The 12,488-nt window shown below is 51.6% G+C and overlaps 6 protein-coding genes across 6 annotated transcripts; 3 read left to right on the plus strand and 3 right to left on the minus strand.

Moving 5' to 3' along the window:
* Nucleotides 1-336: 336 nt before the first annotated feature.
* Nucleotides 337-1,242, plus strand: CCMA1212_001414 (uncharacterized protein; the record flags this gene model as incomplete). Its single annotated transcript, XM_073698840.1, has 1 exon — nt 337-1,242. The coding sequence occupies one exon, from the start codon at nt 337-339 to the stop codon at nt 1,240-1,242; it is 906 nt and encodes a 301-aa protein (XP_073561814.1).
* Nucleotides 1,243-1,737: 495 nt separating this feature from the next.
* CCMA1212_001415 (uncharacterized protein) lies at nt 1,738-3,093 on the minus strand (the record flags this gene model as incomplete). The annotated part of the gene is made up of 3 exons (XM_073698841.1): nt 1,738-2,099; nt 2,192-2,450; nt 2,794-3,093. 3 exons carry the CDS (start codon nt 3,091-3,093, stop codon nt 1,738-1,740), a joined length of 921 nt encoding a protein of 306 aa, XP_073561815.1.
* A 567-nt stretch (nt 3,094-3,660) lies between these two features.
* Nucleotides 3,661-4,008, plus strand: CCMA1212_001416 (uncharacterized protein; the record flags this gene model as incomplete). Its single annotated transcript, XM_073698842.1, has 1 exon — nt 3,661-4,008. The coding sequence occupies one exon, from the start codon at nt 3,661-3,663 to the stop codon at nt 4,006-4,008; it is 348 nt and encodes a 115-aa protein (XP_073561816.1).
* A 2,057-nt stretch (nt 4,009-6,065) lies between these two features.
* On the minus strand, nt 6,066-7,301 carry CCMA1212_001417 (uncharacterized protein; the record flags this gene model as incomplete). Its single annotated transcript, XM_073698843.1, has 3 exons — nt 6,066-6,986; nt 7,030-7,053; nt 7,098-7,301. 3 exons carry the CDS (start codon nt 7,299-7,301, stop codon nt 6,066-6,068), a joined length of 1,149 nt encoding a protein of 382 aa, XP_073561817.1.
* Nucleotides 7,302-8,875: 1,574 nt separating this feature from the next.
* On the plus strand, nt 8,876-10,631 carry CCMA1212_001418 (Polyamine transporter 4; the record flags this gene model as incomplete). Its single annotated transcript, XM_073698844.1, has 5 exons — nt 8,876-9,075; nt 9,158-9,540; nt 9,595-10,253; nt 10,316-10,436; nt 10,501-10,631. The coding sequence occupies 5 exons, from the start codon at nt 8,876-8,878 to the stop codon at nt 10,629-10,631; spliced, it is 1,494 nt and encodes a 497-aa protein (XP_073561818.1).
* A 622-nt stretch (nt 10,632-11,253) lies between these two features.
* CCMA1212_001420 (Protein PRY2) lies at nt 11,254-12,176 on the minus strand (the record flags this gene model as incomplete). The annotated part of the gene is made up of 2 exons (XM_073698845.1): nt 11,254-11,258; nt 11,744-12,176. 2 exons carry the CDS (start codon nt 12,174-12,176, stop codon nt 11,254-11,256), a joined length of 438 nt encoding a protein of 145 aa, XP_073562217.1.
* Nucleotides 12,177-12,488: the final 312 nt, after the last annotated feature.

The raw sequence follows: 12,488 nt of genomic DNA on the forward strand, positions 1-12,488 counted from the left end.
TCGGCATCTTGGCTTATATCCTGTCAACTCGAGTCTTTCGAAGCTTGTCTCTCTAGTTGCACGACAACCTCGCCGCAAGCATTACTCAGATCACCGCGAAGGAGCTGAACCGAGGCACGGAGAAGCATTAACAAATATGTTCAATTCGCCGAACGGGCGGGTCGGAAACGTGCCCAACAAGGCACCGCATCCCAACAAAGATGATCGAGTACATATTTTCCAATCCGTATCGCTGATGAAGATGCAAATCAAGTGAGAAGCCCAACAAGCAGAAGATTCAACCTCTTCGACCAACTTCAACTAGAATTTCGTGCTCAAGATCAGAAATCTTCAACCATGAATGAGCAAAAGAAGGACTTCTTTCCGGGCTTCAGCCCCCTGTCCGACCAAGTCTTCATCCGCCATCCAGACCCCGAAAGCGACGCCGTCCCGCGCCCAACCGACCCCCGAGCCGTGCTCATCTACTCCTGGGGCGACGGCCAGCCCAAGAACCTCATCAAATACGCCGACGGATACCGCGCCCTCTTCCCCTGCTCAACGCAGATCGTCGTCCTGGCGCCCATCTCCAAGGCCATGTGGTCCGGCCTCGACCAGCGCACGCAGTCCATGCGGCCCGTCATCGACGCCATTTTCCCCCGGGCGTCGGAAGACGACGACAAGGATGTCCAGGACAAGGAAGACCGCGTGCTGGCTCACATCATGTCCAACACGGGCGGCATCAACTACGCCGCGACGCTCAACGCCTATCGCCTCGTCCATGATAAGCCCATGCCGCACCATCTGCTGGTGCTCGACTCCACGCCGGGAAGCGTCATCATGACCCGCGAGAACCTGGCTCGCTGGTCGCGCGCAATGGCTCTGGGCACGGCGAATTGGTTCCCCTGGCCGTTTGGCGTGACGCAGACCCTCTGGGCGGGATTCCTCTGCGGGAATCGCTTCCTCGAATGGGTTATCGGAAAGGAGCCCGCACCGGCATTCAGTGTCAAGGCGGTGATAAACCCGTACTATGAGACCAAGGATACGCGGCACTTGTACATCTACAGCGAGGACGACGATATTATCCCCTATCAGGATATTGAAGAGCACATTGCGGAGGCGAGGAAAAGAGGTTACAAGTCTGATAATCACATGTTCAAGGGCAGTGGCCATGTGCGCCACATGCAGATGTTTAATGAGGAGTATTGGGGTGCCATCCGGACCTCGTGGAACCGGGCGACGAGCGAGCCTTCTAACGAGGCCTGAGGAGACTTATTGAAGCGGCGAGGCTTAGTGAGTCTTGCTTTGTTGCTTTTCTTAGACCGAATCGCGCTGTGTTTCTTTACTACTTTGGTTTGTATATAGATTCTCGATAGAGAAGCCTAGTTTTCATGTACCTATCTTTGTTTGTTGCTCTGAGAAGTCGTAAAAGTCGCCGTACTCATGCGCATCAAAGGGGAGCGTTGACGAGACCGCAAAGCTTTGGGACTCCGAGCTGAGATATTGATCCGATGATACGACCTATGTGTTAAAGCACCCTGCCTGCCTGTCACAGGCCTGAGATGATTGCCGGAACACTTGTTGGAACGCAAACCTTGGTACAAGTAGGTATATACGGGACGATGAAAGTGGCGACCTTCTACCAGTTCCTGAAGAACGAGAACGCCAAGAGGACAATTTTCGTCATACGGTAGTCCTTCTTTTCCAGCAACTCCTTTTTCCGCGACTTTCGCTTCCACAGTCCCTCTCCGTAATTCATTCTCAATCCTGTCGCTGAGCTCCTCGATTTCTCGGCCCAAACACGTCAAGCTCGTCAGCCAAACGCCCGAAAGTGTCATACGCCTCAATGTAGCGGTCACTAGAGCTGCTCTTGCCCGTCATGTGGTCAAAGATGTCCCGCATCTGCTTCGGCTGCTTGATGAGCTCGAGAGATTTGCTCCCTAGCATGTCGGTACCACTGTCACTGCTTGCGGAGGTGCCGGCAGAAGGGTTGGCTCGGTGCCGCATATAGGCACCGAGCCGGCGGTTTCCCGCAGTAGCTTTCTTAAGGAACTCGTCGAGCTTCCGCGTTGGTCTGGTTTTTGACGATAGTCCACGACATTGAGATAATGTCGAATTTTCGACTGGGATCAATGGCCAACTCGAGTGCCTGATATCACAAGAAAACATTAGATATCTCGGTGGATGAGACGTCAATCATTTAGACTGTACTTACATCCGCCGCGCTCTTGGCAGTGAAGTGTGCCCGTTCTCCACGTCTGGACACTACGTCGAGCCGGAACACGAAGGTTTTCGCCCTTGGGCAGATGCGGCAAATCGTCGATGCCATGAAAGTGCCGTCCCGAGCTCGTGTAAGGCCTCGGAATACCTTCCAGCCCATTACCTTCATGCTCGGTGTCGCACGTCCAGCCATTGTAGATGCGATTTGTGAGGTTCCTGTTTGTTATCTCAACACCATCATCGATCAATGCAACCTTCACGGAGATATTAGAGCTTCAGCTTATCTTCAGTATCCTCTTCTATCTACTTCTCTTTTTCTTTATCCTCGGGCATTCTAGATGGCGTTGTCGGGTTCTTGCCTTTCGCAAGCTTCTTGGTTCATGACCTTTTCGTATTTGCCGTGAGTGGTGCGTTGGATGCATTGGACACCTCCCGAGATCCAGTCGCTGTCCGCTTGAGGGACTTGAGGAGTGCCCTAATCACCTCCAGGCACTCCAGACATTTGGGATATTCAACGGCCAGGTGCAAAGACGCGTATCATTTTCCATCCATGGCCAGCAAGCATTGGTCACCGGCGGCCTATACAATTAGTCGCACCGCCAGGCTGGGACGAAGGTTCTCGATAGACCAGTGGATGCAGTTGCGCAGCGTTTCATTACCTGCATCGACAAAATCTCGAAGTTTCTTTCTGATGCTGTCTCTGAGGTTCTTGTCGCCGTCCTGCATGTCGGCCAACATAGCGCAAATGAACGGCTCGTCCTTCCAGCGTATAGCGGTTGCTCGGGCGAGGCTGGTGTCGTGTGTGCCTTGTCGGCGAGCAACCTTACTTTTGCTACCTATAGGCACAAGGCTCGTGGCCCCGTTACACACGGCGCCTTGGAAAAGTTCAGCACGCATAAGAACTGGTTCTAGATACTCCTCCGCGACTCCAGTTGTAGGCTATCAACACCTAGTGAACCTGTATACCCCGTTGACCAATTGGCCATAGTACAGTGCGCGTTGGGAATGGCCAAATCCAGTGCTTTCATCCCAATCGAACATCGTGAAAAAACCTCTACAGAAAGGCTCCGTGGTGCAACGCAAGTTTGCCCCAGAAACACCACCCCCAGTGACCTTCTCAACGTCGCCTCCGCACCAAGGACAGACTCCGTATGGCATTGTTGATTAGATGAGAGTGTGTGGTTTCTTTATACTAACTAGATGTTAGCCCGTTCATACGAAAAGGCCGCAGGGTTATTATGTTATGCTTCGAACATGAAATGCTCTGGGAAAACGACCTACGTAGAATGAAATGTATTTGCGTTGATTTAAAACTAGTTCTGAGAGGTCTAGGAGGCTGTATTCGCGGAAAGCTGAGTATCGAAGTTGGATATAAAACCCTGTTCGATTGAGAAGACACACACGCTTTGAACTTTTTAGCTGTCTTGCGAGAGGACTAAGACGGTGCAACGGGAACTCCAGAGCATGGGAACCGTGAGAGGCTCTGCGGACACCCAGGGCCGCAACTTTGGCCTGCATAACAGCGCCTCCTGGACGCTCATGGAGAGCCCAGACACCCGCAGTGGCGTTGCAGCCGCCATGCAGTGTGCTGTTATCGTGAGACGCCGCGCCTTACAGGAGCCGCTCGCTTGCTACGGTGCAAGTCACTGTGGAGGCCAACCGTCAAACTGCGGCACGAGAATGAATTCACGGGCTTTTCAGCCAGCCTCGCAAGGTCGATCCAATCGTCTTCGATCCCAAGCGCCCTCCCACCAACAGGCTTCGGGGTATACGATGAGGAGGCACGGGCAGGATTGGGCAGCATCAAGCTGAATGACCCCAGCCTGACTGATATCACCCTGCGCAATGTGTGGCGTGCCGCGGAGAAACATACATGATGCGAAATATCGCAACCCACACTTCTCGACCCCTCTTCTATACATGTACGGTAGAAAGAAGGACTCACAGCACATAGCCTTTGGTGTATGTGCTTGAACGAATAGTGTTGCATATCGTTACCGAGAAATAACGCGTGACGTGCATTGCAGGAGACTAACTGACGTGGTCCTGATCCCGTAATTCCGCAGTGAGCAGTGAAGTGAAGGGATGGTTATCGTCTGGCCATTGCCTTATAAGAGCTATCCTTCTGCATACCGTCCATTTCCATGTTCATAAGCGTGAAAGGGAGACTCCCATGTCGTATCCTCGGATAACAGGCCTCAACTAGGTCCTCCAGAAGTCGTGAAGTACCTAATCTTTGCATGAGGTACGTAGGTAGGTCGTTAATCCTATCATCGTCTACGTTAGTTATTCGCTCGTTTAGCAGGTGCCTTAAAGCTGAAGCATTTGCAAAACCTCCCAATACTCGAGCCTTCAGGAGTGAGCAACTGCAATTAGTCTGGAACAATCCCAGTGCTTTCTTCATTGTCAGAATCACCACATCTTTCAGCTTCTCTTCTACGCCACGCCCCCCTCTCTAGAGGATCAGTGGAAAAGCACAACCATGGCGAGGCTAAAAGTAATTCACCTCGATATCATTCAGTGAGTTGAACGTGCCCAAGGAAGAGTGAGTATCTTTGTGACAAGGCTAGATATACCAAAGAGCAGACCAACCCCTTTCTAACCTCGCCTTATCTCTAGCATTATTCTCATCATCGGGGCGTGGTCTGCGGCAGATTGTGAGAATGACCATGTTGCGAAAGACTTCGGTGAAGGGGGGTAATGGAGCGGACTACGAGTGCCGTGAAGGCGACTGCCTCGTCGCCATCTTCGATATTTGCTGGAAATGTGCGCTGTGTAAGTAGTTGCTGCATTCTGGTTCGTCGCACGTCCTTTATGCAACGGGAGGGGGAAACAAGATGGCCAAGAACTCTGCTTCGTCAAGGGGAGAATCATCACAGGATACGGGAGATGAAGAGGCAGAAGAAGAGCCAGCTGAAGAAGAACAAGACGATGGCGGTGAGGACGACGATGAAGATTGGGATGGATCAGAAAATGAAGAGACGTCAGTTGCTTGTAGGAGCGATTAGGAGTAAGGATACTGTTTCGAGTAAGGATACTGTTTCAGATCCAGAATCCCAAGGTTTAGAGCATATACCAACGCTGCCCAGGTATATCGAGGATACGATAACAGTAACGGACTTTCGAGGACGCCTGTTTACCTTTTTTCCGAATACTGACAATGAGCTCAAAAAGCCACACGAATGAGAGCCGAAACACTTCACCAAGACTATATGGCCCGATAGGAGCTTCATCGTGCTGTCAATGCTCAAGTTTTGTAGTCGCTGTATTCCAGCTGTCTAACCCCGGCCACCATCAGGTAGGTTAGTGGAGAGTATAGAGTAGCCGACTGAAGAACAAAGCATTGCGACAAGAAGTCTTCTTCTTCTTCTTCTACTATCGTAATGCCAATACCGTATCCGGCTGTAGAATATGGCTCTCTGCAGAGGTCAACAGCAATCACACAGGTTGTGAGAGATATCCGTAGAGCACCAAAGGAGGATTCCCGCCTGGTTGGCGTGCATCATGATGATCATACCACAGGAGACTAGGATAGTATCGCGCGAAAGGGGGGCGAACGTAAGCTGCATACACGCAGAAGCTGAAGTCCGCCGCATGCAAGGCCGCAAGCCTGCCACTTGCATCGAGACTTATTTTATCTGTATCCTCCAATTAGTCAGTTGGAAGCAGGCAACAAGCCCTCTCATGTGTTGTCTAGAGATTTAAGAGGAGTAGATGTAACTGAGAGAAACATTGACGGAAATGCATCTTATATGTGACAATAATCCAAACGGGTATCCCTGACCCACGAACTCCAAGCACCACGCGAACTCCGGTTTAAAAGCTCAATACACATAACAAAGCAAACGTGCAACTTCTCTTGCGCAGGCTTAACCGCTAAGTAAGCTTTTCAGCTTCCCCCTAAGCTCCTCCAGCTCAGCCTGCCTACTCAACGCCTGTGATTTCCAGTGCTCGGCGTCCGCCTGGTGGGATTGTGACCGCGACTTCTCGTCTGCCAGTAGTCGACTCAAGTCATCCACCTCCTTCTTCAGCCGTTCGTTCTCCACCCGCAAAGCTTCCGAGCTGCGCTGGTTCGACGAAGCGGCGTTGCGCTGCGCGAGGATGAGGGCATTCTCATTGATTTTGACGTCTTGCTGTAGCCTCACTATAACGTCCTCCAGCTGTGAGATTTTCTGCCTGGCGTCTCCAAGATATTCCAGCTCCCTGAGAAGCAAGGAAACGGCATCGTCGACTTCCGGAGACAGAGTAGAAAATCGTGACCGGGGACCGCGGGGACCAGACACAATGCTGCGGCCGGGGCCGCTGAGATTGATGACGCCTGACATTGGTGTTGACGTGCGTGGACTTGCAATCGTACTTGAGCGCGTGAGAGGAGCCGTAAACTGGTTTTGCGAAAGCCACGTGAAGGACGTCTGTCCTGAAGACTGAGCATTCTGGTTGGGCGTCGCAGAAGGAGCTGGCGAAATGGGCGGCGCTTGAACTTCTGCGCCTGGTTGCACGCTCGGCCTGTGGCTCGGCAGGGCGACTCTCTGTCTCTCTAACGGCGGAGATGGCGGAGGGCTGGGCGGAGGGAGGTGCTCATGCCATTGGCGGTTGACGCAGACGCGGCAGAAGAAGTTGTTGCTGTGGTAAAATTGGTCAAGTGGCTGGTCTAAACAGCGCTGATGATATGATCTCCTGCATGTGTAACAGTCTAGCAGGTCCATTTCGCGTTTGCAGATGAAGCAGAAGGCATCGTGAGGAGACCCTTTCTCTGGAGTTGTGGCTTGGTCAGTCCTGAGCAGGGGAGACTGGTTTGGATGCTTGCGTGCTCCAGTGGTGAATGAAACTCACTGCGCCAGGCCCGATATCTCTTCTCTGTAAACGCCCAATATCGTCAGTATTGCTTTGGCGATTCATACGATATTGAAGCCGCGCAACTCACCAGCTTCATCCATGGGCTCAGAATTTCCATTCACATCCACACTCACCGGCCGCGGCCGCGGATGGTTTGTGTTTGCCTTGGCGTTACCAGCATCTCGTCCAGCCTCCGCCACAGTTCCGCTGCCTTTAGGATCGGCCTCTTCAGTCCGTCTTCTCTTCCCCCTCGGAGGCGTTTGCGACATGATATGACTCTGCTCTGAAAGCAAATGATTTCCCTCAAAAGGGTGATAGGAAGACTCAGGCTTTCCTTGGGCCGCTGTCAGGCACTTCTACAATCGCAGAGCGAACAAATTGTATGAGCGAAGCTCCTCGTCGCGAACCGCCAGGGGTGGCAGGATTATCTGATTTGTGCCACCAAACGCGGCCCAGTGCGAGACAAGATTATTAAATAACGAACCGAAGCCCGGATCCTGACAGTCACGTGACGCTTTAGCAGAGTAAATAATCGTGATAACTAATATGTCAGGCCGAGGATGAATTACGTGCGCAAGAACACGCAAGGGGGAGCGTGTCCGTTCGCCTTATGTATCGCACTGGTCGCCAGTGGAAACGAGTTCACTCGACAGTCATTGATCCCGCAAGAGGCCCAAGATTCCATGTCCGTACGAATCGGTGCTAGTTTGCTCCCCAGCGCCAGCGAATCCTTTGTCTCGAATCGATGAGGTTGATTTGTCCTCTGGGGGCTGTCTTCTCGCGCCAAGCGCATCTTGATTAGCGATCATCGAACCCTGTAGGCCCAATAGGACGCCTCCGTCTGCACAGGGATGCCTTTGAGAAGGTTTTGTGTGCGCGAACTTGGACGGGCATGGGATGCGTGTTTATATCATACTGCCTCATGTTCTGTGGCCCCATTCAATCGTTGGCAATCTCAGCCGCTTCGTAGCTCTGACCCGCTTACGGACGAATTACTCTTTGAATCACTCCTCACAGCACTTCATATGTGTAGTGTTTCCCTGCTCCCTGATTACTCATCCACTCGCTTTGTGTGCCCTCCAAGAGCTGGGCATCTGACGAGGAGGCTTTCCCAGGCGCCACTTGTGAGATTCCCCCTCCGGTGCGCTTCCCAGCCCCTCACAGACGACGATGATGGGCTGGATCTGCTGTCCGAATACGGTAATGGATTACCAAGCGATTTTAGCCGAAAATGGCATGTCAACGCAGATATCCCGAGGTTGTCGTAATAATGCCTCGAGACTGATGGACCAGGACATGTGACAGGAACCCTTTCAACGAGATTGTAGAAATTGAATCAGATCCAATACTCCTTGTTTGCCTTCATGTCACAGATTTGAAGCTCAATAGATCTTCGTGCTATACAGCCCTGTGAAACGCTGCTATGAGTCTAGCTATCTGTGAACGAGCAACACCAAAACAGCTCGCCCAACCGAATGCCATTACTCCGCACTTCCCTGATTAGCCCAAAGCGGGCATTGATTTATCACGAGGACTAAAGCTCACGGCTATACCAATGGAAATGCGGGGGGGGGGTGATTTGACCCCCCATCAATCATACGGTGTTGTCGACATCAGCTTGCCGTCGTTCCGCTTGATTAATCAACAGTGCCGTTTCCTTGCTCTCTCCTGACTAATATGGATGGGTAATGTTGAAGCCCAATTTGGGTTTCAACTTCGTTTTCGAATCTTGCTTTGACCCTTCTACGTTGGGATTTAGACCTGCCTTCTTGACGCTTCACTTGATTCAACTCGATAGTCTGGTCGTTTCTATAGATCTTTCTCGGGCGAGATTAGAACTAAGATGGACGCTGAAGAACGCAGAATGGGCAACATAGCGCCTGATGACAAAGAGGAGGACTCATCTCCAGCGAGCGACCCCGAAAGCGCACCCGAAGGCAGCCACGAATTAGACTGGGAGAACGACCCTCGTAACCCTTACAACTGGAGCGATGGAAAGCGGCTTTACCATACCGTTTGCGTTTCTCTCTACGCATTTACTGTGTACGTATACAGCAGTGTTTCCTCCTCACAGATTCCAGATACGTCCAAAGTTGTCATTTGGCTAATCGACCCTTTTCACAAGCACCTACATGTCCTCAGCCTACGCCCCAGGAGCCAAAGCAACCGGCCACGACCTCCACGTCTCGGAAACAGTCTCCCTCCTCGGCATCTCCCTCTTCTGTCTCGGCCTAGCATTCGGCCCAGTCATTGGCGCACCGCTCAGCGAATCCGCGGGTCGACTGATCGTCTACCGCCTAGGACTGCCCATCTGCATCCTCTTCCTCATCGGAGCAGCGACATCCAATAACATTGGTGGCGTTGTCATCTGCCGCTTCTTCGCTGGCGTCTTTGGAAGCCCTGCTTTGAGCGTCGGCGGAGGGACAATGGCGGACATGTGGCCTCCTGCTCGTCGCGGGCCGGCGACGGCGTTGTTTGTCATGGCCCCCTTTATGGGGCCTTGCATTGGTGAGCCTGACCACACCCAGATTCTGTGACACTAGGATATTCACTGTGATTCAGCTCCGATCATAGGAGGTTTCGTCGTGGAGAGGCTCAACTGGCGGTGGCTCGAATGGGTTTCCGTCTTCTGGGGCGTCGCCACATGCGTCTTCGCCCTCGGCATGCAAGAGACGTACAAGAAGATTCTACTCGCGCGACGCAACAAGAAAAGCATCAAAGAAAAGCTGTCCTCCGGGATGAAAATGCCTACGCTGAGCTGGAGCGCGGTACACAAGTGGGCAAGCGAGTCACTGGTGACACCCATGCATTTGCTCTTCACCGAGCCCGTTGTCCTGTTTCTGAGTCTGTACATTGGCTTCGACTTTGCAGTACTCTACGCCTTCTTTGCTTCGATACCATTGGTGTTTCAAAAGACGTACGACTTCGATTCCCATCAAAACGGGCTCGTCTTCATCTCTCTAGGCATCGGCGCGCTGCTCGCAACAGCAACCAACATTCTCTGTGACCGACTCATCTACCAGAAGAGAGCAAAAGAGGAGCGAGAAAAGGGCGGCACAGGCCATATGCCACCCGAACAGCGACTTTATCCAGCCATGATGGGAAGTCTGGGGGTAGCCGTTGGTCTGTTCTGGTTTGCCTGGACTGCCCGGCGTGATGTACACTGGATAAGCCCTGTGCTTGCTCTCGTTCCTTTCAATTGGGGTAATCTATGCATATTCGTGAGTTAGCCCGCTTCGACGTCCTGATATGATCCACGGTTTTGACAGGTCCTTTGGTCTAGGCATGCAGCATTACGTATATGATTGATTGCTACGGTGCTCGATATGGTGCTTCGGCGCTTTCAGCAAACGCCTTTACGCGCTACGCCTTCGCGGCTGCATTTCCGCTGTTCGTTATCCAGAGTACGTTGATCTCACAGAGCATGTTAACAAAGACATCTGAGCTCTAACGCTGCGGATCTATCAGTGTACAACAATTTGACGACAAAATGGGCCGCCAGTCTGCTTGGCTTCATCGCCGTTGCCCTGATCCCAATCCCGTGGATACTCTTCAGATTTGGTGCGAGCATTAGACAGAGGACTCGGTACGCACTTTAAGGGATAAAGTCCCGTTCTGGGTATTGCACGTTTGTATTGGAGCAGTGTTGAAGACGAGGTCACGCAAAAACCAAGTCGCTGAATTTAGGGCAGTCTGTAGAGAAAAGCATAGATGCCTCTACTGAGATATAATCTCAGACAGATGGTTTGTAAAGAGAGGCTTATTCCATTGAGTTTCGACTGAGCAAGAAACTCACATGAGTCACTCTGAGATAATGGAAGCCTTGTTCATGCACTGATTACACGAACTGTATGAGCATCCTTGGCTAAGAACCCATGAGGTCAGGATCAAGGGTTGATGTAATTCCTGGAATATCATGCTTCCAAGTTACTGATTTTTTGCCATCCTTCTAGGATCGGTACCGCAATGATCTCTCCGTACTACTTCGTCTACTTCGTCCACTAGGTCCCAAGACCAACACACACCTCCTGCATAACGTTTCAGTTTTTCTTGGCCTTGTAAGAAAGAAAAAACCAACATTTTACGTACAAAAGACCGCCAAAAAAAACACAAAAGGTAAACCCGTCTCCTCCGGGAAGGCTCGAACTTCCAACCTCCTGATTAACAGTCAGACGCGCTAGCCAATTGCGCCACAGAGGATCTTGATTGGACATTCACGACTCAAACTCGCTCTATGAGCCTGGGATCCACAGGCGGCATCGACACCATGTCGAATCTTTAGGATGGGCATTGAGATATGTGTGCCTTCATTGAAGTCTCAATTCCGTTTGCAGTGTAGAAAGAGAAGACCCTTCAAGAAGTTTCACATGTTTATACATGTTATCCACTGAATGTCCAATCTTAGACCAGAAAGCCATAAACGCCATACCCCATCTCACCAACTCTACAACAAGACCACAAAACCTCCTTCTCCCGAAGCCTCACTTCCCCCCCATTCTCCCCCCAACCCAAACCCCCAAAACCACAATCCCACACTGCACAAAACTAACCACCACCGCAACCCCGGCAACAACACCCCCCCTCAACCCTCCTCCTCCTCCCCCATCAACCCTCCTCCCAACCTCGCTCCCATACTCCCCCCCAACGTTCCCCCTCGGCCAATACTCACAAACAACAAACCACCCCCTCTCACCACACAACTTCCTCCCACACCCAACAGCCCTCGTATCCTTCCACACCAGCTGCGAAAAGTGCCCCGTCTCCTCCGTGAACCCGGGCTTCGCGAAATCATATTCCTTGTCTTCATTCCCCCAGGCTTCCACCGCGGCAGTAGCATTGGGATATCCTATTGCAATGTTTTCGCCGTAGGGACCGCCTGAGTGGGCGAATTTACAGGTGGTGTCGTTTTGGAGGTATTCGGAGGCAAACTTTTCGAGGGTGGTGTTCCAGTGGACTGATGATGCGTTGTATTCCTTGCGGTAGGTGTTTGTCGAGTTGAGGATGGCGGATGTGAACGATGATGGGTTGGCGTAGGAGGGTTCGTTGGAGGGGATTGCTGGGGCGGCGGTGATGGTGACGATGGTTGTTGATGAAGAGAATTTGATGATGGAAACGAGCGTGTATAGGAAAAGAATGAGCCTCATGATGATCTTGATACAGGCAATCCTTGGTGGTATGTCGTGTAAGCGCTGGAAGACAGGCCAGACGCGTATAAATTACAAGAGCGTGCAAGCACCCAGAACAAAGCAAACACTTCAACAGAGAAATAGCAAAGAACGCTTAGCACAGAGAAAAGAAAGAAAAAAACGCTAAACAAAGTCAAGATGAAGTTGAACAGCACTCAGTCATCATTACCTCTATTTAAAGGAGACCTCTATTGCCCCTGTCTTATCGCGCTTATTCCCTCTCACCACTTGATTTGTCTACAGGTCTTGGGTTTAAGCGCCCGGTCAGCG

The sequence above is a fragment of the Trichoderma ghanense genome (genome assembly GCF_004382785.1).
Source record: "Trichoderma ghanense strain CCMA-1212 chromosome Unknown scaffold_1, whole genome shotgun sequence".
Taxonomy (NCBI): Eukaryota; Fungi; Ascomycota; class Sordariomycetes; order Hypocreales; family Hypocreaceae; genus Trichoderma; species Trichoderma ghanense.